Source organism: Vollenhovia emeryi, unplaced genomic scaffold (assembly GCF_000949405.1).
Source record: "Vollenhovia emeryi isolate VEMERY1.0 unplaced genomic scaffold, V.emery_V1.0 DF939212.1, whole genome shotgun sequence".
In the NCBI taxonomy this organism is placed as follows: Eukaryota; Metazoa; Arthropoda; class Insecta; order Hymenoptera; family Formicidae; genus Vollenhovia; species Vollenhovia emeryi.
In genome coordinates this window covers 691,887-710,373 of record NW_011967154.1, presented here as the reverse complement: position 1 = coordinate 710,373, position 18,487 = coordinate 691,887, and the positions used below count along the sequence as shown (strand labels likewise).

The 18,487-nt window shown below is 45.2% G+C and overlaps 1 protein-coding gene across 2 annotated transcripts in view; it reads left to right on the top strand.

Annotated features, from left to right (window-relative positions):
• LOC105561084 (frequenin-1) overlaps positions 1 to 18,487 on the top strand; it is a 47,118-nt gene that overhangs the window by 2,032 nt on the left and 26,599 nt on the right. The window contains exon 2 of one of the 2 annotated variants that reach the window (XM_012010749.1): positions 967 to 1,731. In XM_012010749.1, the coding sequence (XP_011866139.1) occupies positions 1,668 to 1,731 (64 nt within the window). In that variant the 5' untranslated portion in view covers positions 967 to 1,667. The remainder of the gene's footprint in view (positions 1 to 966; positions 1,732 to 18,487) is intronic. The other variant, XM_012010750.1, reaches the window with a different exon arrangement.

Below are 18,487 nucleotides of genomic sequence, written 5' to 3'. Positions count from 1 at the left end.
ACTTTGCAGATATTCAAAAAGATTAAATTTTTTACAATTACTCCACCTTCGTTATTTTCACTTCATATTTTGCTGCTTTTTATTATCAGTTGAAAAATCTGAGTACCGTAGCGAAAACTCTGGCGGTAAACAAAAGGGGAGGGAGAAGAGAAACATTGTAATAACAATTAATCGCTTCAAAGAATAACGGCTTGATATTATATTCTTTCGTGACAGCCGGAAAACGATAGGATTAAAGGAGGTCGTAGCGGAACAAGCGAATCGCGACAGTGAGAGCTAAGGAAATACATTTAGTGGAAATTCCGTTTAATCCCAGGATAAGGTTGGAGATATCGTAACGCCGTTGGCCTTTAAAGCCCTTCACATAATAGCCTAGAAAGGATCGGCTAGTGCAGGCTCCGAAAGTAGCATGTATCGGTCGCCTGGTCTTACGACCTTTGAAACTTTAATACGCTCGACTTGAGGCAACATTGTATCTTTGCATGTGACATTCATTCGCGTTACACTCGGTATCTCGTCGTTCTCGAAAGATAAAAATACGTTCATCGCGGGTAGTTGACGAATTCGCTTAGTCTTTGGGGACGAGTTTCTCAACTACGTAACCGCCTCGATGAACTACTGCAACGTTTCCCAGCCCTCTCCGAGTTCGTCTTAATTTTCCGATACGATCTTTGCGAATTGAAGTTCATCGGCGCATTTCAAAACTTCATCGAAGGGACCAAGCGGCGCGATTAATGATTCCGCGAAACTTATTGCACCGGAAAATTGTCGCCTCTCGCTCCCGATGCCCGCCTGCAGATCGCGGTTCAAACGTGGTTAAATTTCTAATTTCTAGCTGTAATCTTCGCGGCGACGCCTCAAAACGAGCGCATCGGGTGCGAAAGAAAAATGGGAGGCTGCAATCCCGCGACTGATTCGCGAGAGGGCTCGCGCTCGTATTAAAATCCCCCCTTGTCTTCTCCACAGAGAAAGCAATATCGTCGAAAAGAAACTCTACGTGGAAGGTATATCAACGAATCGACGCGAGTGATACCGTGTTGTAATTAAATCGATTAAGCCCTCCCTCTTCGCCCGCACATCCCGAGCGAATTAAATCAAACTCTATCGTTCACGATTCGGTCGCCGCGCAAATTTATCAAGAAGCCCGGAACGTGGTTCTCCCCGAGAGAAAAGTTGTCGCCGTTCTGCAAAACACCACCGCTTTCAGATTGAATTCACCGGCGAACTTGCCGAAGCGGAGGGGAATTGGAAGACTTCGGCAGGGGCGCAAGGGTTTGCCCCCCGGCAGGCAGGGAAACTTATCGAGTGGAATTCGATAGAGTATCTTCGCGGCTACGAAACAGGAGGAGTGAAGAAACTCGGCGGGGAAACGGGGTCGCGGGGATAAGGCAATTGGTGTCTCGCGCCCCGAGAAACTCCATCGTCCAGCAAATCCTTCCTGTCTTCGTAAACCGTCGCGGGAACCGGTCGTATTCCGGTCGTATCCCCGGTGCACCCGTCGGAACGTAAGCTTCGTTCTGTCGACTGCAATTTGGCGAAATTGAGAGATGCGAGGCGGACGGTGAGAATCCGCGAGGAAAGAGACCCAACGTAGAGGCAGAGTCTCCGACTCGGCGAGAGGAGATTGGTGTAACTCGCGCGCGTTAGACCCGTTCCAGATTACGAGGATGGGTAAGAAGAATAGCAAGCTCAAGCAGGATACCATCGATCGCCTTACCACCGACACGTACTGTAAGTAGCAATAACCTTCTTAGTCGTTGTTACGCGCCGGTGCTATCGCCTTTATCGCATTGTTGTTGTGCAAGTGCGTGCGAAATCGCGCAACCGGCGGATTATACCACACACAACGGAGGCGCGTGTCCCTGATTATCGCGATCGTCGTAAATTTCCGGTTGCTCACACGATATATTTCCGTGTTCGCCGGTCGTAAAACGCCAAGTTAAATCGTCTGGCGCGCCCGTGACGAACGGCCGCGCTTCTTCCGGGGTGGCAACTCTTGAAAAAGTGGGTCTTCCGAGTCGCGGATTCTTCCGAGCGAACTGCCGGGTGGATCGCGGGACGAGAAGGCGGGCGCGGGTTTTCTCCGCTCTCTTCCGACTGACCTACCGTCGTTATTTTGGCCGTCCAGGTAACCGCAGCCTCCGGCGTTGAACGACTCTCGCCCTCTCGCTCTTCTTCCCCTCTCACTTTCCTTACCCATCTGTCTTTCTCTCCGCATTCCCTCTGTCTGCACGTTAAACGTGCATCGATCGCACGGTCGTTCAATACGCGCCGCAACGACGACATACCCTCCTTCATTCGATAAAACGCGTTTAATCCATTCCACAAAGTTTGCCTGTCGGAAGCAACGGCACACCGCGCGCTTCCACGCCACGTGGCTTTGTTTCCGTTGAACGAGTGCTCGATTCGATAGCGAGCGCGACGCGACGTCTACAACCGTCGACTTCTATTTAATCTTTCAGTAAAAAGTTGTGCAATACGGTGGCTGCATTTACGGCTAAGTCTAATATTTACACCATGCGGTTTTACACCAAGCTTGAATAGTCCATAGAACAGCCGTAAGGACGGACGGTAACGGTCAGTAAAAATCATTAAAAACGGCAGCGAGCGATGAGCGCGGTCCCCGACCTTGCGTAACGCGTGTATAATTCACACGTGAAAATTGTCGCGCTGTTAACGAACGGCTAAAATTCCCAGCGCGCAAAAAATGTACGGCCGGAGTTCTCGGTGGAATTATTCGAGTGAAAATGCGAAGGGCAGGTGCGTTTGTGGCCCGGACATTTCCAAGTGATTACTCTGCCACCAATGATTTCGCGTGGACCCTTATTAGGATTTTCGCCCTCAGCGCTGGCAGGCCGACGCGACCCCGTGCGCAGGCAGATTCGATTAATAAACATCACGCACGGGAACGCGCGAATCGTTCGACAAACATTTTTGTAAAGCGATTGATCTGAGATTTCAAGTCAACATTTTTCTATGTCAGCGCCCTTTCTGAAACCTCTCGTGACATCGATCGTAACGTGATTAATGATAAGGGGACATCGGCCCTTGTACACCACATTATTCGGTCGTTTGTTCATATCGCGCGGGAAAATAATTATTATAATAGATGGAAATATATCGGCCTCATAAAAGTCTCTACCTCCGTTTCTTGCAATTTGCATTATTTCCTACTTTTCATTTTCGCTTACAACACGTAAAATTTATTAGACTTGTGCGCGCTCTCCACAGAAATTTCCACAGAAACGGGCACGTGTTAAAGGAAAACGACATCCCTGTTTCGCACTATGCTGATAGTTTCTAATTAGACAAAATTGTATCATGTTACACAGTTGTTCGCTCGTGTCGTACAGAAAATAATTACTATAACAGACGCGAATGTATCATAAAGTTGTACCCTTATTTCTTAGTTTTCGCTGAGGGGGAAACCGCCGACCAAAATCTTGTACACCAATGCCCACTAATGCCCAGTGAGCATTACTTTATCTTATTTTATCTTTATAATGCCCCAGCAAGGCCTAACGCCCAAACTACTCTGGGGCAAAAAGAGACGGCAACCCGTTTTAGGGCCCACAATTAGTAATCGAATTATTTGGATTGTTCGTAACTCTACTCTGGGAAAAATTTTGACCGTGACAGTGAAAATTATCTTTGCGTTACTGAATATCGACAGAGAGAATTGATAATTGAGAGAATTGATTAGTATTACTTTAAAATCTTGCACAGTTGGAAAATTTGTGTTTTCTTGTTAAAAAAATGCCGGTTAAAATTTTTGTGTTAAACGTTTTTTGTGTTAAACGTAAAATTATTAAAATACGCGAAAAGAAATGTTAAAACAACGCAATGTATACTAATTTTTTTATCTTACACAATACATATGTTCTATATTATCAGTAACAAGATTTATCTGTTAAAATTTACAGAATAAAATGTCAACTTTATTCTATACATATAACATGAGTTAGAGTGATTTCGACTCGTCAATTGACTTATTACATCTGTAAAATGTAGAAATTATATTTTTGTAAATTCATTTTGTCATTAAAAATATGTTAATTTTACACAAAATTTATTTCAAATTATTTTGAGATTTGCATTTATTTTGTATTAAAATTTTAACAGCATATTAGTGTGATCATTGAGCATATTCATATTATGTTAAATTAACACAAAAATTTGCGTGGACGGTTTGGGACATGTGACATCTGTTAAATTTAACACAAATTTTTCAACTGTATGGATATAGATAAAATAGCTAATTGCGATTTTTAGTTACGCGGGGTAAAATTGGTAAAAGATTAGAGTTAAGAACAATCCAAATAATTCGATTACTAATTGTGGGCCCCAAAGTAGGTTGCTAACCATCCAGAGTAATGCCCAAAAAATGCCTAGTAATACCTAGTAATGCCCAGTAATGCCCAGTACCGCCAATCGGTACATCACAGTGCCCTCAACGGTTTCGCCCTCGGTTTTCGCTTACAGTACTTATAATAAATGTGTACGTTTCCCACAGAAATCTGAAGCATAAACTGAACATTCCTATTGCGCATCGTACTGACAGTTTCTAGTTAGACAAAACTATGTCAGATATAGACAAACGTATATACGGGATCTCTGATAGTCCCACTTGTCATGACTTATTTGCCTTTGAACTTTAATAACCATCAATTTGTCAACTCGACCGACCGGATGACCCAGTATAATAAAAAGTTGCGTTTGCCGAGGGATATCACGAAGACCAACTTTATTAAACAAGTAGGCTTCTCGCGGATTTGCGCCTGCATCAATAATGCGTACCAACGTATTCCATCACAATGTTAACACGTCATTGTCGACGTCATCGCGCTTTGATCTCGAAAATGACGTAAATTGCGCGGGGCCGAATGTAAAGTGCGCTGCACGTGCCGCACGCTTACGTGAACGTCTACCCCGTTTTCAAACAAGGTATTATTGATGTAAAATATTAACTTCGCCCGAACATGATCGTGTTTATCGACACGCGAGGAAGGTGACCAGGTTTCAATCAATTCACGCGCGTGCTTGTTTCGCAATTAATAAAATCGCGATAAAGAGGGCTGGAATAACGCTTGCGTCACCACCTCGCCGTCGGCCACGCCTCGTCGTAACGCAAGATACGAATTAATTAACCAAGCTGCTTGCCGAAATTGACTGAAAGTTAAAAGCGCTTTCGGCGTTTATTATGCCGTAACCGTGTTGAGTCGCGTCGACAAAAAAAAATGTAATCTCGTCTGACAATATTCTCCGGTTTCCCGCTTTTCTTTCAAGCACAGAGAGTGGTTCAGCGTGCCGTAAAATTCGCACATCGCGCTCGTTTACCATCCCGTTTCCGCTATACCCGTGTATGGGAATAATCCAGGTGCAACTTTACGCAGACCGCCCCTAACGAACATCAAAGCAGGGCTTTGAATTACTTGCAGTTTCTCCAACGACATACTGTTCGCTTGTTCGTAGCGTAGAAAAAACCTAATTTCGGCTACTATCAATTTCAACGGTTCGTTTAAATTGCTTGCGATCAAACAATTTTTAAACATTGACATTTAATACACGACACGAAGCCCGGTAGGCATCAACGCGACAATGATTTTCGTCCAATTTATAATTTCCATCCAACTTATAAATGTGTAAAATAAATTTTGATAAATAAATTAATATTCAGTATTCATGTTGCGTGGGTTAATTTTATCAATGCTTTTACAAGTACACTGTCTGCAATATCTTGTAAAGATACAAAGATGTCCTGTAGTTTTATTAGCTATAATTGAATAACGGTAAAATAAGGTGTAAAAAGACCAAGAAAATAATATTGACCATGCGATCCCTCTTGTCTCAACAAATTGAAATTAATTTTCCACCTCGTATCCCGTGTACAAGACGACTAGTACTAATGTCAGTTTTTATACCCCTAAAGCAAAAGACGCTGGAAAGGATCAACCAAAAAGTCCAGGCTTGATGGATGGTTTCAGTCTTTAGATAGCCAGACGCGAGGTTCTCTTATCTACTAGAGCACCGTGGATACATTTAGAAGGGCCTTTGTCGAAGATAGGCACGCCTCGGTGATCAGCTGCGAGCTTGAAAATCTTCCGCTCTCACGTCTATTATTCCGCCTGGCCGGGCAGACCTTTCAATGATTCGCTTCTTCGATAACTTCCGATTCGCGCACGACTCGTTGTCGGGAGGCGCAACTTCCGAGGGCGTTCTAAGAGTCCTCTAAGGAAACCCCTTCGCGGAAATTCGCCATGGATCGCGTCGTTTGTGGCGACACGTTCTATCCGGCATCGGGATTTATATATATATATATTTATTATTTACGCGAAGGAAAAGCCGCTAAACTAGACACGCTCTTGAACTTTAATTGCGCTCGCCGAGAGTAGACTTTTACGGGAACGAATTTAAACTGCGCGTCGCTTTTAGCGTGCTTAACGCGGCGGAAAATACCTGTCTTATCCGAAAACCAATTTGGGAGCCCGCAATTTCTGGACAAGGCGATCGATAGGAGAAAGGATTTTCGTGAATACCCCCGTAAAAGTTTCCATGAGCGCACGAGTGGCTTCACAGATAGATCGGAGTCTGGAAAATGACGGCACACTGACCTCATACGAAATTCAATCTGAGATTAGAGAGCGACCCGATCGAAAACTTGATATCGTTGTCCGCCCGACAGTTTCTCTTGTCGAACATTACAAAACGAAATGCTACAAAACGAACGTGAAATTAAAATCCGAATTGTGCGAAACTGCGGAACGCGCATTAAATGGGAAATGTCGAATGGGGGGAAACACGGCATGTAAATTACATAACACCAGTGCGCGGGATTATATTATAATATTCGTAACGCAAATCGTCACGAGCGGATGGAGCTGGCGGCGCAGCCGGATGTGATCTTGCCGTACCGTTCAAATTATGCGCTATCGACGCGACATATCGCCGCGCCAGCGGCGCACGAATGTCAAGCCGATACCCGTCGCGATTTAACGCGATAGCGCGGCAGTCCAATACCAGCGGTAAATTACTGTCGCGAATTTGCCAGCTGGACGAAGGGATGAGAGAGGGGGGGGGGGGGGGGGAGAGAGAGATTGATATTTATTTTTAGCTTTCTCAGCTATTTCTAATAAATTAAAATACATTTATTGCAACCTATTCTTTTAACGCTTCTTTAAATAATTAAATCTTTTCACACTGCCTTATTTCGGTTGGTAACAAATTGTACATTTTCACTCCTTCATGGAACATACTTTTTTGCGCACTTCTGGTTTACGAAATTGAATTACAATATCTCCTGCCTGTCTAGTTTGTCTTACTTCTCCACTATCTATTACTTCTAGTTTACTTCTTAAATGCTCTGGCAACATATTTTTTTAAATCTTAAAAATAAATAAATGTAATAAGAGAGAGAGAGGTGGGGGAGAGGGGCGTTCTCATTATGGAAATAATAACTATGAAATTACGAGTTATTACGGATTACGAGCTCGTTAAGGGCCAGTCACGAGAAATTTCACGCGCGGCTGCACCTTTAACCAGGCGTCATCATCCTTTTGGATTATAAATCCAGACTCGGTTGGATATGCTGATAATCCGATTCAATTTTCGTCGAGCGCGCGCGCGCGCGCGCGAGAACCAGGTTGCGCGCCACGATTGGCGACTGCTTCGCCAATGCTGCAACTACGCTGCGAATAATTATTAACGATCGGTAAGTATTAATTACGCGGACGGAGAACGTGCCGTTTCGCGAAAATTCTAGATCCTGCCCCTCGCACATAGGTAACAATGTTTGAGAGCGGCACACGCGCGGAACCTTTGATAAAATTCAAATTAGCAGCAGGCACCCTTGACACAAATGGAAAATATCTAATTGCGGCGTAAATGCACCCTTGTTCGCGATTATTATATTTATAGCGCGATCGAATGTACCGCAACTTTCTGGCCCCGCGTATGTGTCGCGCACCAGCGCAAATAAAATTCCGCCCGGATCGCCAAACACGACAAACCATTTCACGTACGCAATTGACCCAAAAGATTATGAATGTTTACGGTCCCCCGTGCGCGAGCAATTTTAACGTCGTGTGATCCGACGAAAATCGCGACGAGTAACGTGACGCTCGGCAACGGCGACCCGGGATCTTCGGCTCTCCGAGCCTGTGTCGCGCATTACGCCGCGCGGTAACGCGATATTACATCAGCGACGGTATAAAGAACAGGCGCATTAACTCTAGCTAAACGCTAATGCCGGCTATAAAGCTAATTAGACCAGTAATTAGATTGATATAGATTTTAATAGACCGAACTAGTCCGAATGTACGTCCGGCGCGATCTCGACTGTGCAAATAAATTGTTTTCGCGTGACGATGAATTTGCCGAAAAAGGATAAACCGGATCGTAGGAACAAAGCCACGATCGTCGACGAAAATCCCACTCGTTTTCCCGATTAATCCTGGCATAATCCCCCGAGCGATAAAAGCAGCGATTTCATTAATTTATACGAAAACATTTGAGATAACTATTAATTACCGCGCTCAAACATAGAATGAGATGTGCTACGCAGCACACCGTAATGAGATCGACGATGTACATTTCATCACTGCACTCATAGCTTCCTGAAGCTTCATATACCAAGACAATAGAATTTATCGGTCAACCGTGCGATTCCTCTTAACACGGGATTCTCGCTCCGTAGAACAGTCAATATACGAAACATCATAAAATCGCCGGCTCGACGTTATTTCCATCACTCATTGTCGCTTCGACATCAAATATACATGAAATACTTTTAAGAATAATCGAAAAGTTACGTCTAAATGAGAAATCGTTCCAACATATTGGAGTTTGTCACCGACGACGATTTTAACTCCACTTAACTGCGTGTCGTTTGTATAAACGTTCATTCCGAACATATCGTTACCTGGCTCGTCATATTTCAAGGAACGATTAAAAACTCCCGCGTATTCCCCTCCGTTTAAGAGTCATCCAGGCGTTATCTATTTCGTTTCCTATAAAACTAACTCGACGGCAATTTTGCCCCGTAGTTAACATTCGCCCATGAGCGCCCGGATACGAACGTTTCGCGTCATTACGACCATTCTCGTAAGCTCGAGCACACCCGTTCGGGAAACTTCCATTTAATCTGCCCGCGAAAATCGATAGGCCAGTCCGGCGAAACAATGTTTCGCGACTACGTTGCGTTACGAGCGACCGCGAGGAACTCGTGCTCGCGCCTCGGCATTCGGTCTCGCGATCGCGTGACGCACGCGTCGTTATCACGGGCGGCTTATTAATTTATCCGACGCGAGATCATGCCCCTTTCCCGCCCCGGCTTTATCTCGAGTGCCACTGATCTACGTCCCTCGCGTAGTTCACCGGCGTAGCTTACTTATTACGCGCGCGCAATTTGTCCGCGTGCAACTCGCGCGGACAAACTGCGCGCAGCATCTTGGCGATACGCGCGCTTGCGAACCGCGAGGATGTCGCCGATAAACTGCGAAAACGATCATTTATCTTCGGTTACTCGCGAGACGCTATTCAATTTCTCTCCGGGATCCAAGGCTGGAGGTGTCGGTGTCGCCCAGGATGGACGATCGAGTATTGCGTTACGATAAAGTTCCACCGTTCTTCCCAAGACGGCCTCTCCGCAAATTCTAACTGATCGACTCGCGCATACGCGAGGCGTTCACGACTTTATTTACGAGCATTTAAAACGAATGCCGGAACGTCACGGGGTTAAGCCCCATTGATATTTACCTCGTCCCGCCTATGTTGTACCACGTGTCGGCGAGACAAATTGAAATGCCTGCGTTCAGGGAGGCTGCGCGGGGAAGGGACTTTGCTTTTATCGCCATATGGCTCCGACGTATCCCTGCTTATGGCTTCCTTACGTACTCCCTGAGTAGTATTGGATACTCCGCCTTTATGGCGCGCGTCACATTACAAAGTCAACGAAAATAATAAATTCGCAGACACTTTTACGGCAGATGTTCCACCCCGTTCATTTCTCCCGCATCAGCTTTACGTCCGAGCGAGAAAGAGAGACAGAGCGCGCGGTAACACTCGGCGAGTTTCGCGCCGACTTCAATCCCCGGCTTAAATCCCCGCCGTCGAGCGACGGGCGAGCACATCGACCATGAATCATCCAGAAATTCCCCGAGTCACGTTTCATCCTTCGGGAATTGCAGACGAGAGAAAGCACCGCCGTCCGGCAATTTTCCAGCTCGCGACACCCGCGAGATCGGCCGCGGTTTATTTAGGAACGTATTGAATGTTATTTCACACAGCGACCCCCGTACCACTGCTTTTCCTACGAAAGGGCCGGGGCGGAAAAATCGAACAAGCGTATCGCGTGGAAGCCGGCGATGCCGCGGCTCGGCTTGCGTCGACAAAACGCCTCCGCGACGCGTCGACGTCGCGCTAAACCGCCGCGCGGTTCCCGTCGCCGGTGTCCCTTTTTTTTCCTGCCGTCGCGCGACAAGAACGGCAGAACGGATACGTTTGCCCGGTTGGCTCCCGCCGTTCGCCCTCGCGTCTCGTCCCTCGATCCGCCGCGGGATGGAAACGACGATCGCGATACGCCAAGTTTGCGAACGCTTCCTCTTCCCGCCCTTTGTAGACGCGACGTCGACGTCGTCGTCGTTGGTTATTATTCATTTTTACCCCCGCCGACCACCCCCCGCCCCGGGACGTCCACCCTGGATCGTCGTCTGTCACGGTGAACGATCGATGCACGTGACGCTTTTTCACTCGCCGCGCACACATCGCGTCGCCTATGCGCTCGCGGTGGTGCACACCAGCGTGCGAACTAGACGCGTCGACGATTACCGGCTGGCCGCATATGTAATCGCTCCGCTTGTCGAGCTCCGCGTTTTGCCGCGAGCGAGAAGGAAACCGCTGTGGGCATTGTGGTGTACAGATTTCCGGCATTACTGGGCATTACTAGGCACTCTCTAAAAATCAATTAGTGAATTATCACTGGAAACAGTGAATAGCCACTGATTTACAGTTATAAGTATACCACTGAAATTTTCAGTAGTATACTTATAACTGCAAATCAGTGGCTATTCACTGTTTCCAGTGATAATTCACTAATTGATTTTTAGAGAGCATCTTTTAGGCTTTTTTGGACACTAGTTTGGGCATAAGGCCTTGCTAGACATTATGGTGTACAGATTTGCGGCATTACTGGGCACTACTAGGCATCTCTTGGGCATTAGACCTTACTGGGGCATTATAGAGATAAAATAAGATAATAAGATAAAGTAATGCCCACTGGGCATTGGTGGACATTGTGTACAAGTCAGCGGTTTTACCCTCGGCCGCGGGTTTACGTTCCGCACGCCCGTCAACTTCCCGTCCCCGCGAACACGAGACGTGTGCGAGCGATTTCTAAATATCTAGCCCGGCAGCCGGGCTCTGGATGAAATTAACTTGGAACTTTGCTGTAGCAACGTTAATGCAGTCGCTGGAGCCGCGCGTTGATATTTACATTGTATTAAAATATTTACATCCGCTCGCCCGTATCTAAATAAAGTAAATTTGAAAGTTTCATTTAGTTGATACGCAGCTAATATTAAATCGAAAGTTCGGAAGCCCGCGAAAATGCACGGTCCAGCCGCTTCCCCGATGTACAATACAAATCGACGAATCCGACATGGCTCGTTACGTTCTCTGTTTGAATAAGAGATACGTCTGGAGCGATTCGACGACTAAATTGATTCAATCGCGACAGCTTGCGCGAGAGATTACTTGATAAAAGAGCGACGCTGTTTAAAAAAGGTTCGCCGTCGGGCGGTCCGAAAGTCGCGCGAATGATACTGTATTTCCCCTCACACACCTCGCAAGCGCAAATACAACCAGCCGTAAACGTAAAATACACTTTATGAAATTGCATTATACGTGTAGAACCTCCTTCCGAGGAGAGAGGCCCCCCCCCCCCCCGCCTTCTTATCGCGAAGTGCTCTTGTCCTGAATTTTTCAGCCGCGTGCGCGGGCGCGCCGCGCACGGGGTTAATTTAATTTCTCAAAGACACAGCAGAGCCACGCGGAAAGTGCAAAGTCTTGCATGCGCGTCCTTTACACGCCAGTTATATCCCCGCAGGACGAGCCTTTCGGGGTTACGCTCGTCTACTCGAGGCAGCTGACGGGGAGACACGAAATCCCACCGATCAGCTACGGCGCCGTTTATTCGAGGATACACGTAGTACAACGCGGGGCAGGGCAACGCCGGCGGCAATTATCCCGACGGGAAAATCGAATATCCGTGCGAATAACGTCGAATAACTGCGAGCGGCAACGTCCGCCGAAAACGAATCATCTATCGACGCGCGATCCCCCGTTAAACGAGCATTAATTGACTATCGAACAGTCGTTTCCTTTCCACGCTCTTCGACCGGCGTACTTGGCGACGCGGCGCCGAGCTTCGCCCAACTTCTCGCGCGGCAACGGTATTTCCCCCGCTGTTAATTTCCAGCCCCTGTAATCTCGTTACAGTCCCGAAACGCTGCTGGAACTAGAATCTAGGGCGGGACGATAGATACGCGCCCGGCTGCTGGGCGGCGGAGGGACCGGATGTGCCCCGAGAATCCGCCCTTTGTTCAAACGAGGTTGAATTTATAGGACCGTAATCCCGCGGGCCCTTGCGGACACGGTCGCACGTGCACCGAGCGTGCTGATATCGTCGGACGTCCCGTTAATGATTCATACGTGAGCGCGTTCGATTAGACCGGACCTCGAAGAGTATCGGCTTTGAAGTCTCGGAGAGGCCGAAGAAACGGGCGAACGAGAATGAAACGGGGCCACGATCGCTCGCTCTTCGCATACCGAAACGCGAGCACGGATATTCCCTTTGTATCGTGCGGCGCTGTATAAATTACGCGAAACCGTACGAATTCGTACGTACATTACGCGCGCACGCGAGTTTCCATCTCCGATATCGCATGGACGGTAAAGCCATTTCGATACGCGCGGCCCCGCGCCCTCGCAAAGACCCGTTCTATGTACGCCGGCGTACATAAAAGAGATTTACGGTACGCTGTATGTGCTTAAGAGACTTTTATTAAACCGAACCAAAATATCATTGCACATCCCCCGGTAAGTTATAGCGAATGAGTTAAGCTGCGCCGTGGAGAGAGGTAATTGGATTTGAATGGAACTGTCTTGTTTTTGCGCGGACTCGTACACGCCGCGGCGGTGCAACGATAAAAATAAAATTATTGCCGGTGTCATTGCTACAGCGATAAATCTACATTTCAGTGATATTGAAATAGCGAGATTATCTTACCGGGATCCCAGATATCGAGAACACATTGACATTTTTTTGCCCGGGCTTTGTGACATCGGATTTTAACATCGACATCGGGCGCCGCTATACAACTTTTATCCGGCAAGTTTCATGATGAATATTGAGAGATCTGATCCGATAGAGTACGTACAACCTTTTTCTGAGCTGCGGCAAAATGGATGGCACTCGTAACTCAAAGAAAAATATCTGCTGGAAAATATACCGTTGCGTCTCGCGCCGGGGAAAACAAAGCGATTAAGATGCAGAAAGAGACTGTGAAAATTTTTAGCGTGGCCTACTTCGACGGCGCACAATTTTGCATAAGAGACACGGCAGCGAGATCGCGAGATGTGTCTTCAGCCACATCTTCATACGACGCAGCACGAACGTATAAGAATATTCGCTTCCCGAAGGAATCCGAAGAATTCCGAACGCTTTAACGAGCTTAATGAGATCAAAGCGCCCGATTCCTCGGGAAGAAAAAGTTAGCCTCAGAGCGGTCCGATCGATGGAGGAAATTCGATTAATGAACGTGAATGAGTGGAACGAGTGTATTTCAGGCGGGACGGAGAGAGAAGAGACGAGAGCCCAAAGACGTCCTCGGGCGTTCGACTTTAATCAAACGACGGCAAAAGCGGTTTCCTTTTATAACGCGAAAGACTTTAGCGCGTTCTTTACATAGAATTGCCCGATAATGTTAATTAAATATCTATCGAATGTACCAAAAAATCTCAGCTGTGTACTCCATATATTCCACGAGTTCGGAAGAGCAATCACTTTATCCACTAAACTATCTACCGCTACATTAAATTGTTTCGCGGTGTAAAAAAAAAGGTACAATGGTATCGCGCATTTTTTTTCATTCAACTCGGTTTCTTTTTCGAACCTTCCGGTGCCATTTAGAAACACGATCGCACGTTTACACCCGATAAAATTGAGGAATAAGAGAAAAAGAGCGGAGCTCTGTTAGAACAATCTTTTGGAATTCGTTAATCTCTTCGAGCGGTCTCTTCGCTAATCTCTTCGCGCACCTACAGAAAAAATTTCCGGATCCAATACCAATACACTTGAATATATTATAAAATAGGATCGATATAGCGCCCATTATATTTATTATAGAGAAAGGAATATTTTAATTTTTAATGAAAACTTCTAAAATCTAGAATAAAATCATAGTATGTATCGTCTTTTGTCGAATATTGTGGTGCCAACTTCGTGCGTTGTGAAATGGAGAGACAATTTATTCTAAACGCGAGAATATATAAGCTTACATTTATATAAGTTACTCTTGTCTCAATATAGTAAGTCAATCTTGTTTAATTCGGTAGAGGCGAGTAAGAATTATTGATTTTATTTTGATATTGTCTTACTTTTATACTAAATGAGGTTGTGAGAAATACACCCACACAAAAAATTCCGGATCCAATGCTATTATCCTTCAATGTATCATAAAATAGGATCGATATAGCGCCAATCATATTTATTATAGAGAAAGGGATATTTTAATCTTAAATAAAAATTTCTAAAATCTAGAATAAAATGATAGTATGTAACGTCTTTTGTCGAATATCGTGCCAACTTCGTGCGTTGTAAGATGGAGAGACAATTTATTCTAAACGCGAGAATATATAAACTTACATTTATATAAGTCACTCTCGTCTCCATAGAGTAAATCAATCTTTTTTAATTCAGTAGAGGAGAATAAGAATCATTGATTCTATTTTGATATTGTCTTATTTTTATACTAAATGAGATTGTGAGAAATATAAATGCGTAAAGAATATTTTTTGTCGCGGTAACAGAAATCCTTTCTGAGGGTGCACGGCAGGGATAAATTAGACGAGACAAAATTAATTATTTTGCGATTAACGTCACTATCTGTTTGCGAACGCGAAAGTGATTTTTATTAGTCGTAAAATCTAAGATGTCGGGTATTCGGGGCGGACCCGCATGTTCCGTATCGTAATGTTCCGTGGATGAAATGCCGATCACGTTCGATTTTGCGAGCCCCGGTTTCGCAAGGAACATAAAAGCACGATGCACTCGGCTGGAATACGGACTGCGAGTTACGAACGATTTAAGGTGGCCGTCGTCGTCGTGGATCTTTTGTCTCCCAAGAAATGCAGAAACTCGCGCAACCTCGGTCGTATTTTCTCCTGAAATTCCTCCACTTACGACCGTTTAGTCGATATTTAAAACACGGCTGCCACGCCGGCACGAAAAATATGATCGATTTTTATTAATGTGTTAATAAAAATGGATAACCCAGTTGTCACCTGAGGGAATTCGTTCTCGATCCCTTTATCGCTGGTATTCCCGCGGGTATTTCAAAGAATGACAATATATCGTCATTTTAATGAAAATTCTTCAATTTTGCCACTTGTTACTGGAAACAGACGATTCTACTTAAAATCCGATGAATCTATATACATGCGAGGTATTTAAAGTCAAATGCTTATATGATAAAAGATGCGCTACAAGCAAAAATTATAAAAATTTCGGTAATGCAAGATATTACTGAAAAATATCACTAAAGTTCTTCTTCCGTTATACGCAGAGTTATACGCAAGATCCGTAAGAGTTTCCGGCTCAAAGATATAAAAAAAAGGTAATAAAGTGAATCAAACAACTATTTTTATTTTTCAATATAATCACTCTTCATTTGTATATATTTCTCAGAAAAATTAATTAACTTTTCTAAACTTCTAAACACTGCAAAATCACTTTGGCACCATCCGCCATAGCTCCCGACTTTACCTGCGATTACTTTCTGCAATATTTTCAAAACTGAAATCCAGTTCGTGTGGAAAAAACACCGGCGATGAAAAAGTTATTTCCGCGGTGTTAAACAATTTCAAAAACAAAATTCAGAACATTTTTTTACTGCTATAAAACAAATATATTCATCATTCTAAAAAATGAAAACTATCTGAAAGTTATGTCTATAAAAAGAATATACTTTGCGTACACAGCGACGCTAATTAACACGTATCGCAAAAAGTTTCCGATGCAGATTAATATACTTTTTTAACCCAAGGTACAATAGAAATCGCGAGATAGCGTGAATGCGGAATGCATTTATTTTCGGGATGCCATCCACGGAATGGGGCTCGCGTGAGAGGTTTTTTTTCCGGTTGTTCGAACGTATCGTATGCGCCTGCCATCGCGTCCCCGAGTGATTTCCAGCAGTAAAATCAGAAGACACGGTGCACTCCGGCGCCGATGGAAGGAGTGCGATAGCTCCTTATTCTAAGAAAATGGAATACAGATGGGCCGAGCTAAGTCTTTTGCTCGCCGGAGCCGTCTCTTTACTTCTCCTTAGAATTCCCTTTCCGCGCTCCGTCATGACCGCGCAAACACAATTCTCATTTTTATGCCAAGAGTGGAAGATGAAGATAAGAAGAATAAGGATGACGGACAATCTAATAGAACGAACGAACGAACGAACGAAAGAGAGAGTAGATCTTTTCAGAAAGTTATGGCTATTATTTCTGCTGTGTTCCCTCCCATTCTCTCCGAGTATATTTTTTCATGAAAACTTACAGGACTGCAGCGAACGCGAAAGATCTGTCATAGTCGGAAAAATGTATTCCGACAGCCGAATCTTATTTAGGAAATGTATAAATTTTATCAGAGAGTGTAGAAATTCAGTAAGATTTTTCTGCTATTTCGAGCACGCGTGCATTTTAAAACGTTGGCCGCTGACACCGTCAATTGATCAGGAATAAATCACACAGTCTCCTTCGCTCGTACGCCGAGGGAGCGTTGCAAATGATAAAACGATTGCGGTCAGATTTTATAATAACATCGAATCATTGCGTAAATAAATTATAAATGCACGCTGTTTCAATAATATCATTTTATATAATAATAATAATACCGTGCAAGTGTGTTAATAATTAGGGACATTACAGCGAACAAGCTAACTCCCGGTACCAAGTATCCGCCACTTGAAGATACTCATTCGCGCGGATGCGGACCGGAAAAACACGACTAATTACGCACGTTAATTAATACGCTGGGATAATCCGATATTTTGTTCGGCACACCCCGCGCGGCATATTTACACGCACGAATCGCATTCATCAGCGCGAGTGAAAAGTATATTAATAAACTCAGACGCGCGATACAACAGTTACGCGGGACTACGCGCGTTAATTAACGCTACAATAATCCACCCTTCTATTTCACACTCGACATTCTCCGCGTTCGGTTCGCAATGTTTACGAACGCGAGACGAATGTTGCGAATATCAAATCATTAATTATAATCGACGTCCCTGTGTAAAACCCGTTTTTCGACGCAGTCCTTTCTTGTTTCCCGTCCACTCGAACGCGGGATTAATTTTAGATTATAAAAGTGGGCCGTGATTTTTGTTTTTTCAATAAATCGCGCGTACTCGACCGAAATCCCGGTCCGTCTTGCCGCCGTTGAAGTGAGATTGAAATGGGGAGATTAAAAATCGACTCGGCCTCCGTTTCGTGACGCGCTTCTCCCGCGCGTGCGGGTGATGCGTGGCCGCTGTCTTGTCGCGTTTCCAGACAATAGAGCCGCGCGCGCGAGCCGCAACGCACGTTTCCACCGTCTGTCAAAGCCGCGTTATGTGTATCCCAATAATTGGAGGGAGACTGCTCGTGTGCGAGAGGAGGCGAAGCGGAGCGGCGGCGTGACACAACCTGCGGGAGTCAACACGAGCGTAGACATAGGCACGGATCGACGATTTATCGACCCGCGAATCCCCGCCCGTGTTTGTTCCGCGCGCCCGTGCCGAGTCGGCAAGGGAATTAGTGCATTAGCGAGGGATTTTGTGGCCTTCACGACGCGTGCACGCGATCTCAAAATGATCACGGGCTGCGGCTTGCGCGTAGTTGGATTAATTATTGCCATTAATTAACGTCATTCGTTATTTATACGCATATATTATTAATTGTCAATTGTTTGCTACACAGATTGCTATCAACTTGGCTGTTATTCAGCCAATTCCGACAATTGGATTGTTATTTGCGATAACTGGGACTAGGCATTATAATGTTCGCGTTAACGATAATCACGTAACAAAGCAAAAATTGCCGAATTAATATTCCGCGAAGCTCCCCGCGCGATTTCCCTCGTTTTTCGCTTTCCACTAATAACACGCAGAATCCGATATACCGCTAGACCGTGCCGCGAACAAGCGACTAGAAATTTAATTTGCACGCCGCATGT